Source organism: Xenopus tropicalis, chromosome 5 (assembly GCF_000004195.4).
Source record: "Xenopus tropicalis strain Nigerian chromosome 5, UCB_Xtro_10.0, whole genome shotgun sequence".
Classification (NCBI taxonomy): domain Eukaryota; kingdom Metazoa; phylum Chordata; class Amphibia; order Anura; family Pipidae; genus Xenopus; species Xenopus tropicalis.
Genome location: NC_030681.2, coordinates 151,700,703 through 151,720,884, shown reverse-complemented (window position 1 = coordinate 151,720,884; position 20,182 = coordinate 151,700,703). Strand labels below are relative to the sequence as shown.

The window sequence follows — 20,182 nt, the reverse complement described above, 5'->3', positions numbered from 1 at the left end:
AAAGTACCCCATAAAAATCATGGCAGAAACCATTTAAGCTGGGCATACACTCAAACATCTGTATTGACTGATTTGGCCACCAATGGAATGTGCCAGTAATTGGATGTTTATGGGGCCCTGGGCCAATGCCATCCTTGTCCAAAGGCATTTTGTAACTTGCCAGATATCTGGCCAATGTTCAGACGCATATCAGCTGGGTAGATCCAACAGAGGGCCCCACGCAAGGGCCAATAAGCATCTAACTTGGAGGAAACAAGATGGCAGTTATAACTGCACCATGTATGGCCATTTCTACACAAGTTCAGTAATACCTGGCAGAAAGGCACCAACTGCCAAAAAAACAAGCAACCCAAAAAATATGGTGCCCACCCCTATCAGGCCGGACGTGGCCGCGGGCTGTAGTTTGCCCACCCCTGTTATAGAATGACCAATTCTAAGCAACTTTTTAATTGGTCTTCATTATTTATTTTGGATAATTTTTGAATTACTTGAATTACTTTCCAGCTTTCAAAGGGAAGGGGGTCACTGACCCCGGCAGCCAAAAACTATTGCTCTGTCAGGCTACAATTTTATTGTTACTTTTCATTACTTATTTTTCTATACATGTCCTCTCCTATCCATATACCAGTCTCTCATTCCCTGGTTGCTAAGTTAATTTGGCCCCTGGCAACCAGTTAGCTGCTAAAACTCCAAACTGAAGAGCTGCTGAACAAAAAGTGAAATAATTAATAACTAATAAATAATGAAGACCAATTGCAAATATTATTCTCTACATTATACTAAAAGTTAACTCAAAGGCGAACGACCCAAGAAAATTGGGCAAAACAGCCCTGTTTTTTCAAGCCCCCTGGGGGCCAGTCACATACTCCGGGGCACGCAGAATTGTGCACCCTACATACCGTAGATAATGCGGCTTTTTATTCCGTGCCCAATTAGGACAGAAACAAAAGGAGGACAGCTGCCACTTTAATGTAGGTCACATTTTTTTGCCAAAGCATGCCAGCAGGCAGAGAAGCGCTCCCCGAGACCCCCGTCCATCTGTTTTCATTTTATAATTAGCTCATGATTTCCATATGGTTCCGGCGCTGTATGTACAATATTCCTGTGTGAGACTTACAGGCGGCCATGCTCCAGTAACCCGGCAGAATGCAGGCTATGCAAGGCATGCTGGGAACTACAGTACGCTGGTGGGGGGGGGGCTTACAGTGCATGTTTGGGGTTGCGGTGGCATAGTCCTACATTTCTGCACCCCGGCTGCCATACTGAGCTACAAAAGGAAGCAATTAATTCAACGAGCAAAAGGAAAATATGCACCCAGATAACGAGTGTGTGGTTAACCACAACGTCCTTGCTAAAAGGTAGCCAAATCTGACTGATACTGGGGTTAGCAAATCATTATTTCCTTTTACTGAGGTGCATTAAAGGATAAGGAAAGGTAAAAACTAAGTGAGATGGTTTCATCCAACTTATACAGTTTGTTATGTCACAAGGTCTATGTAAATACAGCCATAAGCACTCAAAGAAAGTCCTCTATCAAAAGAAACACCGGATTTCTTGTCTCCATTTGTGTGAACATGTTCTTCTGTATCAGACTTCCTCTCTTTTAGGGCTCCTTCAGGTTTGGGGCACGAGTCTGCTCAGTTCTCTGCCCTCTCCCATAATAACTCACTCCCCCCTCCCTTAGGAATGTGTGATCTGAGCTTCCAGCGGCTATAACTGCAGCAGGAAGCTACCAAGACCAAGCTAAAATGGTGGAGGGAGCTTCTAGGGCTCTTTTCTCAGGTACAAAACTTTCTGCAGAATAAATATAAGGTTCTAGGTGGCACTAATGTGGCAAATCTATTGGCAGTAAAATACCAAAATGACTTTCCTTCTCCTTTAAAAACAATAATAGTACCTTAACAATTAGGTATGGGATCTTATACAGAGTTATTGGGGGCAGGTTTTCACAGAAAGGGATTGTTCTATAAACGGGGGACACATTGGTTTAAAGAAGAAAGGTCTATGTAAACACAGCCATAAGCACTGACTTCTCTGTCAAAAGATTTATTGTGTCTGTTTTCCTGTGCCAGAGACATGCAGCTCTCTCCTCTCTCCCTCAAGAATGCTAAGAACTCACTCCGCCCCCCCCCCCGCCTTAGGAATGTGGATCTGAGCCAATCAGCAGGAGGTTGACTCATAGTCTTACACACTGAGCATGTTCACTTGGTCTCAGTCTCGGTGCAGAAATGAGGCATTATGGGAACTTTCTTTACACAGCTCTGCGTTTTTTCTGCCTGTTTGGCTTCTGATCATCTGAACAGGTGAAATATGGGGAGACTTAAGGGCACTATTGAGAGAACTGAAGGTATGCCTGCAGCTTGGGATTAACTCTTTATTAGCCTTTCCTTCTCCTTTAAATTAGGGATGCACTGAATCAGGAGAAGCTCTATTAACTGATGGGTTTTGTAACAAACATGTTCTCCTTTCCCACACCAAATATGGCTCTTTCTGGACGCGGAACTGTAGTATTCAATCTCAAAACTATCTTGAATCTTGGGTAAACAGTGTTTCCATGTGCGGGTGGGATCTGCATGCCAACCAATCACAATAGCCGGAATGTGCTGGCACGGCAGCCTAAATGACTCAGAAGAAACAGGAAAACCAAGCTTGGCTCCGAGCGCGTGTAATTACAGGTGCGTGTTTGGCTCTCTCTGCATTTGCTACAATAATAACAACGGAATTAGTCAGCGGCGCTGGCAAACGAATTGGTAAAATAAGTCAGCCACGGAGATCTCTCTGCTCCATATACAGGTGCATCAGGCTCAGCATAGGATTCAATCACAAGTAAAGGGGGCTCTCAAAAATGACCAACTGCAACTGAAAGCAGTATCCCCGTGGCTGTTTATAGTCTGTGCACTGTCAGTTCTGAATCTTGAAAGAATCTAGCAGAAGACAGCAGATTAAAAGTAATGGAGAAGGATTAATGTCTGCTATATTGTTAAGAGAGGGATCAATCGATGCTGCTATCACAAAAGCAGATACATTTACACATAACTTTATCATCTTTTAGTATGATGTAGAGAGTGATATTCTGAGACAGTTTGCTATTGGTCCTCAGTTTTTATCATTTGTAGTTTTTTAGATATTTCATTTTCAGTTCAGCAGCTCTCCAGTCTGGAGTTTCCACAGCTATTCGGTTGCTAGGGTCATAGTTAACTTAGCAACCAGGGAGTGGTTTGGATGAAAGACCAGTATATCAATTAGAGAGGACTGGAATAGAAAACAAAGTTACAAATACTAACAATATCCATAAAACTGAAGCCTCACAGAGCAATCATTTTTTTTTTTTTTTTGCTGCCGGGGTCAGTGACCCCCATTTAAAAACTACAAAGAGTTGGAAAAAGGTGGCAAATAATTAAAAAAAACTACTAAATAATGAAGACCAATTGAAAGTTTGTTTAGAATAGGTAATTCTAAAACATACCAACCCTTAAGCAACCTTTCAATTGGTCTTCATAACTTATTTTTTTTTTTTATAGTTTTTAAATTATTTGCCTTCTTCTACCTCTTTCCAGCTTTTAAACGGGGGTCACTGACCCTGGCAGCCAAAAACTATTGCTCCGAGAGGCTCCAGTCTTAAAGTTATTGTTACTTTTTATTATTTATGTTTCTATTCAGCCCCTCTCCTATTCATATATCAGTCACTCTCTCCAAATCACTCCCTGGTTACTAAGGTAAACTGGAGCCTAGCAACCACATTACTGCTGAAATTCCACACTGGAAGCGTGCAGAATAAAAAGGGAAATAACTAAAAAAAAAGTACCAGTTGCAAATAGTCCCCGAATATTATTATCTACATTACAGTAAAGGTTAACTCAAAGGTGAATAACCCCTTTAAAATTTCCTTTCGTTGGGCAAGTATCGTTTTGGGGCAAGTTTCCCTATAGGAATCTTACAAATGTTACAAAAGTTTTCACATAACAATTTCCGCGACAAATACATAAAATGAACAACAAACATATACTCCCATATATAATAAATGTCACTAAATTTGCCCGGGAGCAGTAACCCATAGCAACCAATAAGATAGTTGCTTTTAAATAGGTGAGCAGTAAATTCTACCTGCTGATTGGTTGCTATGGGTTACTGCTCCCGGCAAACTTAGTGATATTTATTACATAACCCCAGTAGAGTGATCCGTGCACTGTATAACCTAAGCATTTATCTCCAGATGGACTTCTTACCTACTTGCCCTTTAACAAATGGGGGTTAAAAAGTAGTTCCCTTCAACTTACCGGGCATCCCCCTTGGAAAGGCTGGCATTGGACGGGTACAGGACGATCTGATTGTTTTCTACATCCACTACACATTTTGTCTGAAGGTCCACTTCTGCAAAGAGAGATTACAAGGTCAGATTCCAGTATATAACATTGGCATCTCGTTTATCTAGAGAAAAGTCACAGCACACATTCACAGGGGTTGCCAACCCAAAAATACAGGGGCGTAACTAGAGAGGAAGCAAACCCTGCGGTTGCAGGGGGGCCCAGGAATGTAGGGAGCCCAATAAGACTTTAATTATAGAGTAATCTCAATATATCTTGATAGAATAGATCAACTATAGGGGCCCCATAATGAATTTGCAGTGGGGCCCAGTAATATCTAGTTACACCACTGAATACACATGTGCCTAATGGAAAGAAATATAATTCTAAGCAGCTTCACGATATGCATTCTTCACTGCCAATAAGACAGTGCCAGTGGATGGTCACTGAATCCATCATTTTTGTACAGGTATGGGATCCCTTATCCGGAAACCCGATATCCAGAAAGCCTGTCTCCCATAGACTCCATTTTAATCAAATAATTCAGATTTTTTAAACTGATTTCCTTTTTCTCTGTAAAAATAAAAGAGTGCTTTGTATTTGATCCCAACTAAGATATAATTACCCCTTATTGGGGGCAGAACAGCCCTATTGGGTTTATTTAATGGTTAAATGATTCCCTTTTCTCTGTAATAATAAAACAGTACCTATACTTGATCCCAACTAAGATATAATTACCCCTTATTGGGGCAGAACAGCCCTATTGGGTTTATTTCATGGTTAAATGATTCCCTTTTCTCTGTAATAATAAAACAGTACCTGTACTTGATCCCAACTAAGATATAATTACCCCTTATTGGGGCAGAACAGCCCTATTGGGTTTATTTAATGGTTAAATGATTCCCTTTTCTCTGTAATAATAAAACAGTACCTGTACTTGATCCCAACTAAGATATAATTACCCCTTATTGGGGGCAGAACAGCCCTATTGGGTTTATTTAATGGTTAAATGATTCCCTTTTCTCTGTAATAATAAAACAGTACCTATACTTGATCCCAACTAAGATATAATTACCCCTTATTGGGGCAGAACAGCCCTATTGGGTTTATTTCATGGTTAAATGATTCCCTTTTCTCTGTAATAATAAAACAGTACCTGTACTTGATCCCAACTAAGATATAATTACCCCTTATTGGGGCAGAACAGCCCTATTGGGTTTATTTAATGGTTAAATGATTCCCTTTTCTCTGTAATAATAAAACAGTATCTGTACTTGATCCCAACTAAGATATAATTAATCCTTACTGGATGTAAAATAATCCTATTGGGTTTTTAATGTTTTATTGATTTCTTAGTAGAAATGAAGATCCAAATTACAGAAAGACCCCTTATCTGGAATACCCTTGGTCCCAAGCATTCTGGATAACAGGTCCTATACCTGTACTTGAATACAAAATCCTCCATAACAGATCCCCTTCAGGAATTTGGCCAAATGCTGAACTGAATCTTGGATTTAGTGCATCCCCTACTAAGCAGTAAATAAGGGGAGCTGTAATGGCAAACCCACACCCAAACTGTTACTAAGGACTAAAAACACAATATACCACAATATAAATAGGCAACATGGTTGCCATGGCCGAATACACCAAAATACATACATTTCAGGGAGTCATGTGACAGAAATTAAATCGCCGAGCACCGATTGTAATTGATGACATTACTAAGCACCGTTTATATGGATATCCATTACAGGATAATCATGGCTCTTGTGTGTGTGATATTATATATATATATATATATATATATATATATATATATATATATATATATATATATATATATATATATATATATAAAAGAAAAAGAAAGAGGAGCAGCATTCCTTATTCCGTGAATAGTGATTGTCTTTTTATTTCACCATTGTGCCGCAAATGCTTCTTCTTATATATATACATATACATACTAAGGGATACACTGAATCTACTATTCTTGGGTTCAGCTGAACCTCGAACCCTCCATAAAATATTTGCCTGAATACCGAATCCTAGTTTGCATAAGTAAATTAGTCTACAGAAGGGTTAAATAGAAGAGCGGGCTTAATAGCTTATTAGTTACAATTGTATTTCACTGCAGTTAACTTTTCTGGGCTCTCTGCCAAAAGCAACTTTTTGAATTAAATTTGAGAAACATTGTATCTTTTTTTTTTTCACTTGAATTTTGGCCCTGGTGTTCCAGTTCTTTAAGAGGAAGTCGCACAGGGTGTTTTTAGCAGCCAACTTTAATGCTTTTCAAATATAAAGGTATTTTTGGATGCTTTGTCATCTGTGGCGGCCACAACACACCCTATGAGACCTTTACAAAGAATGACTTTCCTATAAAAGCTCAAAGTGTGAGATGTGGAACAGTTATAGTTGAGGAGTTTTCTATTCCTTGCTTGGTGCTTATCTCTCTATATCCCAAGGCAGATACACTGAGGGTTCCTCCCTGTCGGCTCATATTGCTGTCACAGGGGCAGAAGTGATCTGACAATTTTACCCCTCTGACCCCTTCCAAGTTATTTCATTATTATCAGAGGCTGCGGGGAATGTTTGGGAGCTTGCCTGCTCTTATCTCAAAGGGATGAGTGGTGGGGAAAATGAAAATTGCTTCTTATGTGCCAAAGAGACAGGGTTCTGGACTTTAATGAGCAGCAAGAAAGGGATGGATAAGGAGGGTATGTAGGGCACCACTGGGAAGAATGGAAGATAGATATAAGTGTAAAGTATCACTCATGTATTATAAGGGATAATGTACCCCCTACTGTACATGATAAGGATATTAGCAGTCACTGAGGGGTTCTGTGCCCCCCATATAAAGGCACAAGGCTGCAGGCTGAATTATACAGGGAACTCCGAGTATCACTCATGTATTATAAGGGATAATGTACCCCCTACTGTAAATGATAAGGATATTAGCAGTCACTGAGGGGTTCTGTGCCCATATAAAGGCACAAGGCTGCAGGCTGAATTATACAGGGAACTCTGAGTATCACTCATGTATTATAAGGGATAATGTACCCCCTACTGTAAATGATAAGGATATTAGCAGTCACTGAGGGGTTCTGTGCCCATATAAAGGCACAAGGCTGCAGGCTGAATTATACAGGGAACTCTGAGTATCACTCATGTATTATAAGGGATAATGTACCCCCTACTGTAAATGATAAGGATATTAGCAGTCACTAAGGGGTTCTTTGACCATATAAAGCCACAAGGCTGCTCCCAGATTATGGGTGGTAGGCGGCACTGAGTGCAGGAACAAGGGATATTATGCACTGAGCAAGGCAGGACATCAAGGAAGCAGCATAGGAGGGCAACAAACAAGTGACCCCATGTGTAATCCACAGATCAGAGTTTCCCAGCACAGACAAGGGCCGGCCATGGACTCGTATGCAAAGGAAGCAGATTTAATCCTTTTACTGCCGCCCCACAGTATTCTGCGCTGCGGGGGCTCTGGAAGTTGCATTCATGCCCTGCAGACAAATGCTTACTTTCATATGAGGGGAGATCTCGGTCACAACTCCACGGGGGGCAATGGGGTGACTGTGCTCCCAGAAGGGAGGGGTAAGGGTTAATATAAAGGAACAGCAGATTGAATAAAGGAGATTCAAACTAAAGCTGGAAAAGGAAGGGGGGGAAGTTTCTCCCCTGTGAACTGGCATTCTCCTGCACTCACACCAGCCTGTATCTGCATATATATCTATAAACATCATTACCAGTTGGGCACAATGTGTATTTATATATACTCACACACACAAGGTTACAGATATATAGAAACATTGGGGTAACAGTCACCCCGCTATAGTTCCAGGGGTACCCAGGGCACAAATAAGCACTCACCCCAAATCCCCCCCTAACTGGCCTTCAGGCTGGGCCCCCTTAGCCCATAACAAGGTTACAGATATATAGAAACATTGGGGTAACAGTCACCCTGCTATAGTTCCAGGGGTACCCAGGGCACAAATAAGCACTCACCCCAAATCCCCCCCTAACTGGCCTTCAGGCTGGGCCCCCTTAGCCCATAACAAGGTTACAGATATATAGAAACATTGGGGTAACAGTCACCCTGCTATAGTTCCAGGGGTACCCAGGGCACAAATAAGCACTCACCCCAAATCCCCCCTAACTGGCCTTCAGGCTGGGCCCCCTTAGCCCATAACAAGGTTACAGATATATAGAAACATTGGGGTAACAGTCACCCCGCTATAGTTCCAGGGGTACCCAGGGCACAAATAAGAACTCACCCCAAATCCCCCCCTAACTGGCCTTCAGGCTGGGCCCCCTTAGCCCATAACAAGGTTACAGATATATAGAAACATTGGGGTAACAGTCACCCTGCTATAGTTCCAGGGGTACCCAGGGCACAAATAAGCACTCACCCCAAATCTCCCAGCACTAGATACTCCCAGCTGTGTGGGTGCAGGAATGTATCAGCGTTACAGCCCTATAACCGTATGTTCTTCCTGGCAGGAAATCCTGGTGTATCCTTTACATATTTACAAGTTAATAAGATGTACGGGTCTGTCAGGCTTGACTTACACTGGCAGTTTGAGGCTCCAGATGGGACACTATCCGGCCAGGGGGCTCAGCAACTTTTCATTTAGTATTCATTATTTTTCAAAGTTTTGGAATTTTTTGCCTTCTTCTAACTCTTAGCAGCTTTCAAACAGGGGTCGCTGACCCCGGCAGCCAAAAAACCAATTGCTCTGTGAAGCTACAGTTGAATTGTTATTATTACTTTATATTACTTGTTTTTCTATTCAGGCCCTCTCCTATTCATGTATAAGTCTTCTATTCAAATCACACCTCGGTTGCTAAGGTAATTTGGATCCGAGCAACCAAATAATTGCTGTAACGCCAAACTGGAGGGCTGCTGAACAAAAACTGAAATGATTAAAAAAACTACAAATAATAAAAAATGGCGACCAATTGCAAATTGTCTAACATTCCAGTCCCCTCAATCTGCCCATCATGGATTTCCCAATAAAGATAGAGGGACGGAGACTCCCTAATTGTGTCCCTATAATGGAGACTCACCGGGGGACGCCGGTAATGGACTGTCAGTGAAGTTTATTGCCTTTCCAAGACGGTACATTTACGAAGCCATTTCCCCATTCCGGTATATACTGAAGGTCATTTTTCACGCTTTGAAATTTTAATGTACGGGGCTAAATGAAACCTCATTGGCTCGTGCAACTGAATGGATTTCACTAACGAGTTCTTAATATAGCTGCAGCAGGATACAATTTTATGCTCCTTTTTTGTCTATTTAAATGTGACGTGCTGACAAGATGCAAAATCACTGGTGCCATATTGATCTGATGCTTTGGGCCTGACGAGTCGCGGGGGTGTGGCCAGCCCATTGCTAATATGGGAGGATGCTTAGGGTGGTCTTATACTCCACATATAATCACTGGCGCCATAGTGATCTGCTCCTCTGGGTCTGACGAGTCACAGGGGTGTGGCCAGCCCGTTGCCAATTAGGGAAGATGCTTAGGGTGGTCTTATACTCCACATATAATCACTGGCGCCATATTGATCTGCTGCTTTGGGTCTGAAGATGCTTATGGTGGTCTTTTATTCCACATATAATCACTGGCGCCATATTGATCTGCTGCTCTGTGTCTGACGAGTCGCAGGGGTGTGGCCAGCCCATTGCCAATATGGGAGGATGCTTATGGTGGTTTTATACTCCACATATAATCACTGGCGCCATATTGATCTGCTGCTCTGTGTCTGACGAGTCGCAGGGGTGTGGCCAGCCCATTGCCAATATGGGAGGATGCCTTTGGTGGTTTTATACTCCACATATAATCACTGGCGCCATATTGATCTGCTGCTCTGTGTCTGACGAGTCACAGGGGAGTGGCCAGCCCATTGCTAATATGGGAGGATGCTTAGGGTGGTCTTATACTCCACATATAACCACTGGAGCCATATTGATCTGCTGCTCTGGGTCTGACGAGTCACGGGGGAGTGGCCAGCCCATTGCTAATATGGGAGGATGCTTAGGGTGGTCTTATACTCCAGATATAATCACTGGTGCCATATTGATCTGCTGCTCTGGGTCTGATGAGTCACGGGGGTGTGGCCAGCCCATTGCCAATATGGGAGGATGCTTGGGGTGGTCTTATACTCCAGATATAATCACTGGCGCCCTATTGATCTGCTGTTCTGTGTCTGACGAGTCACGGGGGTGCGGCCAGCCTATTGCCAATCAGGGACGATGCTTAGGGTGGTCTTATACTTTACTGGCGCCATATTGATCTGCTGCTCTGGGTCTGACGAGTCACAGGGGTGCAGCCAGCCCGTTGCCAACCTGGGAAGATGCTTATGGTGGTCTTATACTCAACATATATACCTAGATTGCTCTAACTGGAACCAATGATGGCACAAACATGTCAAGCAATGACACCCCTAATCCATAGTCTGATACCAGACAGACAGAGCTGGAGGGCCCTCTCCTCATCTTCTTTATGTGGGAAAGGTAACAGATTGCTACTGTTACTGGGTCATATCACCTTGTTTTATACCCACAATCTGTAGAGCACAGCAATGGCAGGCACAATAACTTGCAGCTCTGGTACCATGGACTCGATGCCAGGCTTTACTTGCACCAGGAAAAGGATAAGATGTAGCAATGGAGCAAGGATGGGGCCCTTTATGCTGCAGCTAAACTGAACTGAACTCGGAGTGTCTCATCATGTGTGGCCCACCCGCAGCGCCACACTTGGATTAGCCAACGGATGCCCTCCAGCTGTTTTCCGGCTGTAGCTCCCAGAATCCATTGTCTCCCGAGTGCTGCGGTTTGGCCATCGGCTGGTTAACCTCTTTACTGCCACTGAAGGAAGCTGGAAATCATACCCGTTGATTTCGTTAAATGCCGGGGAATAAACGTGAGGTTTATTTTCGACTGCTTTCTAAAAAGTACTTCATTTTTGGCCAATTAATATGTAAGTTAGAAATAAGCACAAACGATGAGAAAAACAAACGTTAGCAACAGCAGGCTGCCATAAAGTGCTACTGTATTACAGTAGCAGTATTTGAATTATACTGACGCCTATTACTGATGGGCTTTGGCTGTAGGGGGGATGCTGGGAACTGTGGTTTAATAACAACAAAAAGCTCTGAATTAGGCCTCAAAACCTTTGCCTGGTCTTACTATAAACATTATGCCATAGTTACAGCCCCTCTGAGTGCCACCTTGCCTTACTATGCACAATCTCATAGCTGCAGCCATTTTCAAGGAATAATCTAAACTGCAAAGTACCAGGCCGAATCCTTAGTTGCTAATGCAATGAGAGTATTTACACCTTAATGCCATTGGCACTTGCTGGGCCCTCGCTGGGCTAAGTCTATTGGTGCAGAACACCGATACCAAATATGGGAAGGGAATAAAGGGATCTTGGAAGGAAATTCCTTATCTGCAGAACTGGGCCATATTAACATAGTGGGGGCAGAGCAGCCCGTAGCAGAGAATGGGCCAGTGGGCCACAGATGAGCAAATAAATGTTTCACCCCCACCCCCAATAAGAGCCCCCAGTTTAGCCAAAATGTTCTATATACACTAGTCGGCTAACACCACCAACAACAGACTGGGCATGCAGGGCATGCAGGACACATCAGGACTGGGGATGCAGTTTCAAGAGATCATTCTGCAATCTTATCAAATCATATATAATGTTTATATGCCATCTTGGGAAATAAATGGGGCACTGGGCTCCTAGGTTTGATCTCAGCAAGGAGTCTGATGGGGTCGCTGACTGCAAGTGCAGTGTGCAAAGTCTACTTTAAGATGCAGCCACCATGTTTTTAATCAAAATGCAGTGGTTTCCCCCATAAGTCCAGTGTAACTGAAGCTGATCCTTCAATATTTGTGCAATTGCACTTCCACTTAAATTGGACAGAATTACACCTGAAATAGGGATCTTAGATTGTAAGCTCACTGGGACAGGGACTGATGGGAATGGGATAGGGACCTTAGATTGTAAGCTCACTGGGGCAGGGACTGATGGGAATGGGATAGGGACCTTAGATTGTAAGCTCACTGGGGCAGGGGCTGATGGGAATGTGATAGGGACCTTAGATTGTAAGCTCACTGGGGCAGGGACTGATGGGAATTACGTATAATCTCTATATTGTACAGAATTGCTGTATAGCACTTTATAAATAAAGTACAGGTATAATAATAATAATGCTGAGAAGGCTTAAAGTTCCTCCTTACTTTTGCTAAGATTGTCAGAATTATCAGAACAAGGATAGCCGGCCCGCTGGACAGCCGGATCTCAGGAAAGTATTGATGGAAGCAATATGGCAGCCCCAGACACATTACTGCACATATAAATAAAGAATGAGGCTGAAAGGAAGTAAATGAGTGGAATATTCCAACACTGGTTAATGCTATACACGGAGCACGTGCCTCTGCACAAGAAGCTGCAGCTCACAGGCAATAAATCATTCATAGAGCCGGAGTAAATGAACCCAAAGTTCAGCGGATATACCACTTATCTAGATGAGCTCTCCTGTGGCACAATGATACCGGCACACTGTCACAGAGACAGACACAAACAAACAAGGGAGAAACATATGCGCAACGTGACTGCATCATCCTGAAACCATTGCACCTAGTGGCCCTTTCCCAGCATCCCCGGCTGTCTGACTGCCCTGTTATAGAAAGGCCAATTCTAAGCAACTTTTCAATTAGTCTTTATTATTTGTTTCTCATAGTTTTTGAATTATTTACCTTTTTCCTCTCTTTGCAGCTTTCAAATGGGGGTCACTGACCCCTGAGCCAAAAAACTATTGCTCTGTGAGGCTACAATTCTATTGTTATTGTTACTTTGTATTACTTATTTTTCTATTCCGGTCCTCTCCTATTTAAATAACAGCCTTTTATTCAAACCACACCCTGGTTGCTAAGATAATTTGGATCCTAGCAACCAAATAAATGCTGAAACTCCAAACTGGAGATCTGCTGAACAAAACGCTAAATAATTACCACAAATAAAAAAGTTACGACAAATTGCAAATTGTCTGAGAATATCACTCTCTCCTTTTTGATATATTACAAAATGGCTAATTCAAAGCAACATTTCAATTGGTCTTCATTATTTATTTTGTAAAGTTTTTCAATTATTTGCCTTCTTCTTCTGACTCTTTCCAGCTTTCAAATGGGGGTCACTGACCCCGGCAGCCAAAAGACTATTGCTCTTGTTATTGTTGCTTTTTATGACTTATTTTTCTATTGAGGTCCTCTCCTATTCATATACCAGTCTCTCATTCAAACCACTCCCTGGTTGCAGGGTTGGACTGGGGGGTGCAGTCCAACCCAGGGGCCCTGCAGGTGCCCCGCCCGCTTCCCCTAACCCCCCCCCCAGCAGGTGCCCCCACCCAATGTCCTCCCCTGAGCGCACGTAAATTTAACGCGTCAGAGGAGGAGCGGTCGGGCAGGGGGAGCGCCGGCAAGGAGTCGGATCTGTGCCGCCGGGGCCCACCAGGATTTATCCCGGTGTCCCGGCGGCCCAGTCCGACCCTGCCTGGCTGCTAAGGTAATTTGAACCCTAGCAACCAGATAACTTCTAAAATTCCAAACTGGAGAGTTGCTGATCAAAAAGTGAAATAATAAAAAAAAAAAAAAGACCAATTGCAAAATTGTTTACAAAGGTAAACAACCCCGTTAAGGTTTCCCATAGAGAAGAGAAGAGAAATGCCCCAGAAGGGAAACAGCAGTACATCTTTCAATGTGTAAAACAGTTACTGTGATTGGTTACTGCATCCTACTGTGCTTCTGGGGGAGGAGGACTGTTAGGACCCACCCATCACTCATCTGGAATAGGAAAAATTAAAACCAGGCACATTTTATTATTTATCACTATCTGCAACAAATGGGGGGGGGGGGGGGGGATTTCAAAACACACAGTTTGGAATCAGGTTTTGCAGAGAACTGTCCCTTGATACCTTGTGTAGGTATTTCCAAGCATTTTAGAACACAATAGATACAGTGGGACCAGGGTCGGACTGGGCCACTGGGGAAAAACCCGCTGGCTCTGACCCGATCCCCGCAGGGCGCTCCCTTGAGGGAGGTTTAAAGGTTGCAGCGGGGGCCTATTGGGGGGTGCAGGAGCGTCTCAGGCAGTAGCCCCAGTGGGCCCTGTAACCCCCAGTCCAACCCTGAGTAGAACCCCAATTTTACATTTTCATAAATATCAGAAAAAACTTAAAAAAAAGGGAATGCAAAATGGAGGTTTCATTGTAATTTTGCCACTGGAAAAATTGCAGCAAAAACATTTTTATTGCATAAATATGTCCCTTAACTAAAGCTACGCCAACAACTCAAATACCCCACAGCAACGGCAGCTGTTTTGTATATATATGGGGTCACAATGATGGCAATACCCCGGCCACGGACCAGTCAGGTTTGAAAATCCTGCTGGGCAAGTACTGCTATAGGCATTAATCTGGTCCCTTTTGACCTCTCCAAACAGGCATATCTACCTATGTATGACAATATATTTTCCACCATGCCCAGCAGGAAGGCACAATTCAGACTACAACTCCCAGCATTCCACCTAAGCAAAGCGACTGCAGCTTTAAAGGGGTTGTTCCCCTTTGAGTTAACTTTTAGTTTGATGTAGAGAGTCATATTCTGAGACAATTTGCAATTGGTCTTCATTTTTTATTATTTGTACTTTTTTTTACTTATTTCATTTTCAGTTCAGCAGCTCTTCAGTCTGGAGTTTCTGCAGTTATTTGGTAGCTAGGGTCCAAGTTCCTTAGCAACTAGGGAGTGGTTTGGATGAAAGACCGTTATTAACAATAGCCATAAAAATGTGGACTCACAGAGCAAAAGTTTTTTTTTTTTGCTGCCGGGGTCAGTGACCCCCATTTAATAATAAGAAGGCAAATAATTCAAAAAGTATAACAAATAAATAATGAAAACCAATTGAAAAGTTGCTTAGAATACGTCATTTTATACGAGTGCACAGTATAACAAATAAAGGGATAGGATGATAGGACCATTTTATCCCAACAGAGGATGATAATATCAGTTGCGACTGCCTGTGTTTTTGTGCATACCAGAGACTTGCCGAGACAGCGGCTGCCAGACATCTAGATGGAACTTGTAGGAAGTATTTATAATCTTGGAGAGACAACTCTTGATGCTATACATAGTACAGTAGCATTGCTGATACACGGCCAGCCCTAATAACATGTTGTTATGCAGCCCAGGAAATAATGACTGAGCATTGAAACAATAGTGCCGTAGTAAGGTCCACCCCAGGCAAGACTCCAGTTCCCACAATTCATTGGGTGAAGACACACGGAGCTACCTAGTTGCAGCTACTTGTCAAAGCTACTAATTGCCAGAAAATCCCCTGCCATAGACACTACTGAGAATTGCCTCTGCTAAACACACATAGAGACAATTATCAGTAAATGATCAGCATTGTCTCTTTTAGTAGCTGCTACTAGTAGCTCTGTGTGTATATATGTACAGTATGCCTCTTTCTGGCCTGCAAATGAAAATGCTATGTGGTTGTTGAGGGTCACTGACCCCAGCAACAAAAATCTTATTGCCAGAGAGCCTTCAATTTCTATCCTTATTTTTTAACATTTTTTTTATTCTAATTCAAGCCATTTCCTATTCATCTGCCTTTATGACCTCACAAGAACTGCCTGGTTGCTAGGGTAATTAATGAACCGCTAGAAACCAGATAGCAGCTAATGCTTTATGACTAACCTCTGCACACTTAAACAATGTAAATAATTCAAAAACGTCCAAAAAATAAAATAATGAAGACCAACTGCAAATTGTTTTAGAATACCAATGTTCTTAATATTAACCAAGAGCTGCAGGAATACCGGACCCCTACCCATAGTAATAATGAGAGCCCGTACTGGGTGCTGGAATGTGATGAGTGTGACTCCGCATCTCACTTCTCTCTTTGTTGCTATGGGATTGGGAACCATAACGCCAGCCGACTAATCACCCCAGCGCAGTTATATGAGATTTTTAATCCAGGCTTATTACGGACGTTGGCTTGGAATTATTGCTGGGGTTGTTAATGTGACACAGCAGAATATTATAAGGAACTAGACACGATATCCAATATCTCCTCCTTTGGGCGGCTAGGGTTACACAGAAGTTACGGAAGCACCGAATGTGCCCAAACAGAACACAAACACCACATCGGGTTATTTCATTAAAGGTCAATATTGTCTTTGCTGAGCAAAAGAACAGGCTGCAATGTCACTGTCCAAGTGGAAAATAACTGGTAACAAACTCATAGGTAAAACCCGGCTTCATCTAAATAAACCATTTTCATATAAATATACTTGTTTAGTAGTATGTGCCATTGGGTAATCCTAAATAGGAAACTGCCATTTTAAGTACTAAGGGCCGCCCCCTGGGATCATAGGAGTCACAGTGCACACAAACAAGCCAAGGCACACATACATGCTAGGCCCCATCAGCCAATGAATGGGCAGAGTTCTGCCTTTTGCTCCCACACTATTTCCTGTTACAGTTAGAGCTACATCACTTCCTGTCAGCTGATCTCTGAGGGGGCACACAGCCCATCACAAAATGGCGGCTCAAGGGAAAGGATATAAAAGGGCAATATTTACTGATATATATATTCCAGTTTGGGAAGATTCTTTAATAGGTCACTTAACATAATATAAACTGTCTGTTGGTTACGTAGTCATTCTGGGGGTATAGTTTCCCTTTAAAATTGGTCAAGCCTTATCAAAGAAGCATGATGACAAGACAAGAGTAACAACACACAAGGCCATCAACATCTGCATGTTTGCATTGAATTCCGTCTGTTGCACTGCAGCCACTCCAGAGCACCTCTATGTATTTAATATCTATAATTAATTATAAATATCAATAAAGATGAATTAAGAAACATTCTGGAGCATAAATGGAAACTACAAGTATGATTGCTGGAAAGATAATGGCACACCTGTGGAAAAATCCCATCACGCACAGGTAAAGCCAGTTACATATCCAACGGTGCACCCTCAGGGCTGGAGTAGGGACCCCCAACTCTTTTGTAATCCAGGGACTAAAGGTGCCATACACAGGCAGATTTAAGATGCCAATTCAGATTTGGAAGATTATCTGCCCATCTATGGGGACCTCCGATAGGCCTACCCGATCAATATCTGGCCTAAAAGTTGATTGCACAGGTTTGGTTTCCCCTCAGATTAAAGATCACATTGGCTCCCTGGTGCGGCCCTCGCTCTGTCAACTCCTATTCCCGCTGCTGTAATTCAATTGCTCGGCATCAGGGCCAAACTCCGTTCCATAAACATGAGATCATCCTCGTCAGGACGCAGATTAATTTGGTCAATTTCAGACCAGTCTGCCAATCAGTCTGTGTAAATGAGGCCAGTATCAAACCCACTCTTTATTTGAAAATTCACCAATTCTTAGTGGTTTATTAGGCCAATATACTACTGCATTGTGCTAGACCAAGGGTCCTCATCTTTTTTAAACAGGGGGCCGGTTCACAGTCTCTCAAACTGTTGGGGGGGGGGGGCAGACTATAGTTAGTCCTCAAACTATACCCCCAGCTGTGTCCTCACCCCTGGCTATTACCTGTCTGCCTCAGCGTGGTCCTTGGCTGGGTAATCACCCCTGGCTACTACCTGTCTGCCTCAGCGTGGTCCTTGGCTGTGTCCTCACCCCTGGCTACTACCTGTCTGCATCAGCGTGGTCCTCGGCTGTGTCCTCACCCTGGCTACTACCTGTCTGCCTCAGCGTGGTCCTCGGCTGGGTCCTCACCCCTGGCTACTACCCGTCTGCCTCAGCGTGGTCCTCGGCTGGGTCCTCACCCCTGGCTACTACCTGTCTGCCTCAGCGTTGTCCTCGGCTGGGTCCTCACCCCTGGCTACTACCTGTCTGCCTCAGCGTTGTCCTCGGCTGGGTCCTCACCCCTGGCTACTACCTGTCTGCCTCAGCGTGGTCCTCGGCTGGGTCCTCACCTCTGGCTACTACCTGTCTGCCTCAGCGTGGTCCTCTGCTGGGTCCTCACCCCTGGCTACTACCTGTCTGCCTCAGCGTGGTCCTCACCCCTGGCTACTACCTGTGTGCCTCAGCGTGGTCCTCGGCTGTCCTCATCTTTTTAAACAGGGGGCCAGTTCACGGTCTCTCAAACTGTTGGGGGGCCAAACTTAATCCTCAAACTATAACCCCAGTCCCAGCTGTGTCCTCACCCCTGGCTACTATCTGTCTGCCTCAGCGTGGTCATCGGCCACAGCAAGTCAAGTCACCGAGTCACACTGGCTGGCAAGCTGGGGCTGAGGACCACGCTGAGGCAGATAGGTAGTAGCCAGGGGTGAGGACACAGCTGGGGCCGGGTAAATGACATTGGGGGGCTGTATCCGGCCCACAGGCCGTAGTTTGAGGACCCCTGTGCTAGACAAATACAGGGGCTAAAGATAAGGAAGATTTAAAGGCCAATAAAACCCCAAGATCAGGCTATAGCCTTCAATCATACTTGTAGTTTCCATTTATGCTCCGGAATGTTTCATAATTCATCTTTATTGATATTTAGAATTAATTATAGATATTAAATACATAGAGGTGCCCGGGGGTGGCTGCAGTGCAACAGACGGAATGCAGTGTAAAGATGCAGATGTTGATGGTCATGGCCTTGGGTGCTGTTATAGCAGGGCAAGTTTACAAAATATAATCCTAGGACCAGAAAGGTAAGACTCAACTGAACCCCAAGCCGACTCTTGAGTCGAATTCTGAGCATCCCTAATTGTTAAAATCTACATCAGGGAGGCTACAACTGCCAACGTGCATTTCAATAGTAACAGGCAGCTCTCTAGTTAAACAAAGTGCCGCTTTGCTTAATTACACAAGGTGTTTGGATGCAAATAAACTTCGCCCTTTGGTCTCAGAAGAGTTTAGGGTGGGTGTTAGCCTCATAGCCGGCCCTGTTAGGGTTCATCCTGGGCATTGGTGACTGAACTGATTGCTAAAGCCCCATTATATCAGCACATTGAGCATTTAATTAGCCTTTTAAGCCAGCGGAGTGGGAAGTGCTTAACCAACTACAACAGCGGTGCACCCTATACAATTTAGAAAGGAACGGGTGCAGCACAATTCAGCCAATTTCCATACACGCTGACAGGGGAGGTTCAGAGGTCATTCGGGTCATGTACTTAAACCCAAGGGAGCCCGTGACCTCTGCCAGGTAATCCCTATTAAACCAATATATATGGATCGTGGCCAGCGAAGCCCCAAATTCACTTTCTGCACCAATTGCCGTGAAACATACTCCAGATTGAAGTCAAAGGATTAAATCCCCTATCCCCAAGTAAATCTATACAAACTCAGTACTTTATATGTCAAAATTGTCAAGCATCCTCCTACAAGAATTGTATTGCTTAATTAGGCCAATAATAGGCACGTTGTGCCAGTACATTATACAGGTATCGGACCCCTTATCCGGAAACCCTTTATCCAGAAAGTTCCGAATTCACATTTTTAAAAATGATCTCCTTTTTCCTCTGTAATAATAAAACAGTACCTGTACTTGATCCCAACTAAGATATAATTACCCCTTATTGGGGGCAGAACAGCCCTATTGGGTTTATTTCATGGTTAAATGATTCCCTTTTCTCTTTAATAATAAAACAGTACCTGTACTTGATCCCAACTAAGATATAATTACCTCTTATTGGGGCAGAACAGCCCTATTGGGTTTATTTAATGGTTAAATTATTCCATTTTCTCTGTAATAATAAAACAGTACCTGTACTTGATCCCAACTAAGATATAATTACCCCTTATTGGGGCAGAACAGCCCTATTGGGTTTAT

General features: G+C 43.4%; 1 protein-coding gene across 2 annotated transcripts in view; it reads right to left on the bottom strand.

The window, feature by feature from the left end:
- The window catches only part of kif13b (kinesin family member 13B), a 126,915-nt gene that overhangs the window by 97,992 nt on the left and 8,741 nt on the right, over nucleotides 1-20,182 (bottom strand). For both annotated transcript variants that reach the window (XM_031903082.1, XM_031903083.1), the window contains exon 2: nucleotides 4,278-4,371. In XM_031903082.1, the coding sequence (XP_031758942.1) occupies nucleotides 4,278-4,371 (94 nt within the window). The remainder of the gene's footprint in view (nucleotides 1-4,277; nucleotides 4,372-20,182) is intronic.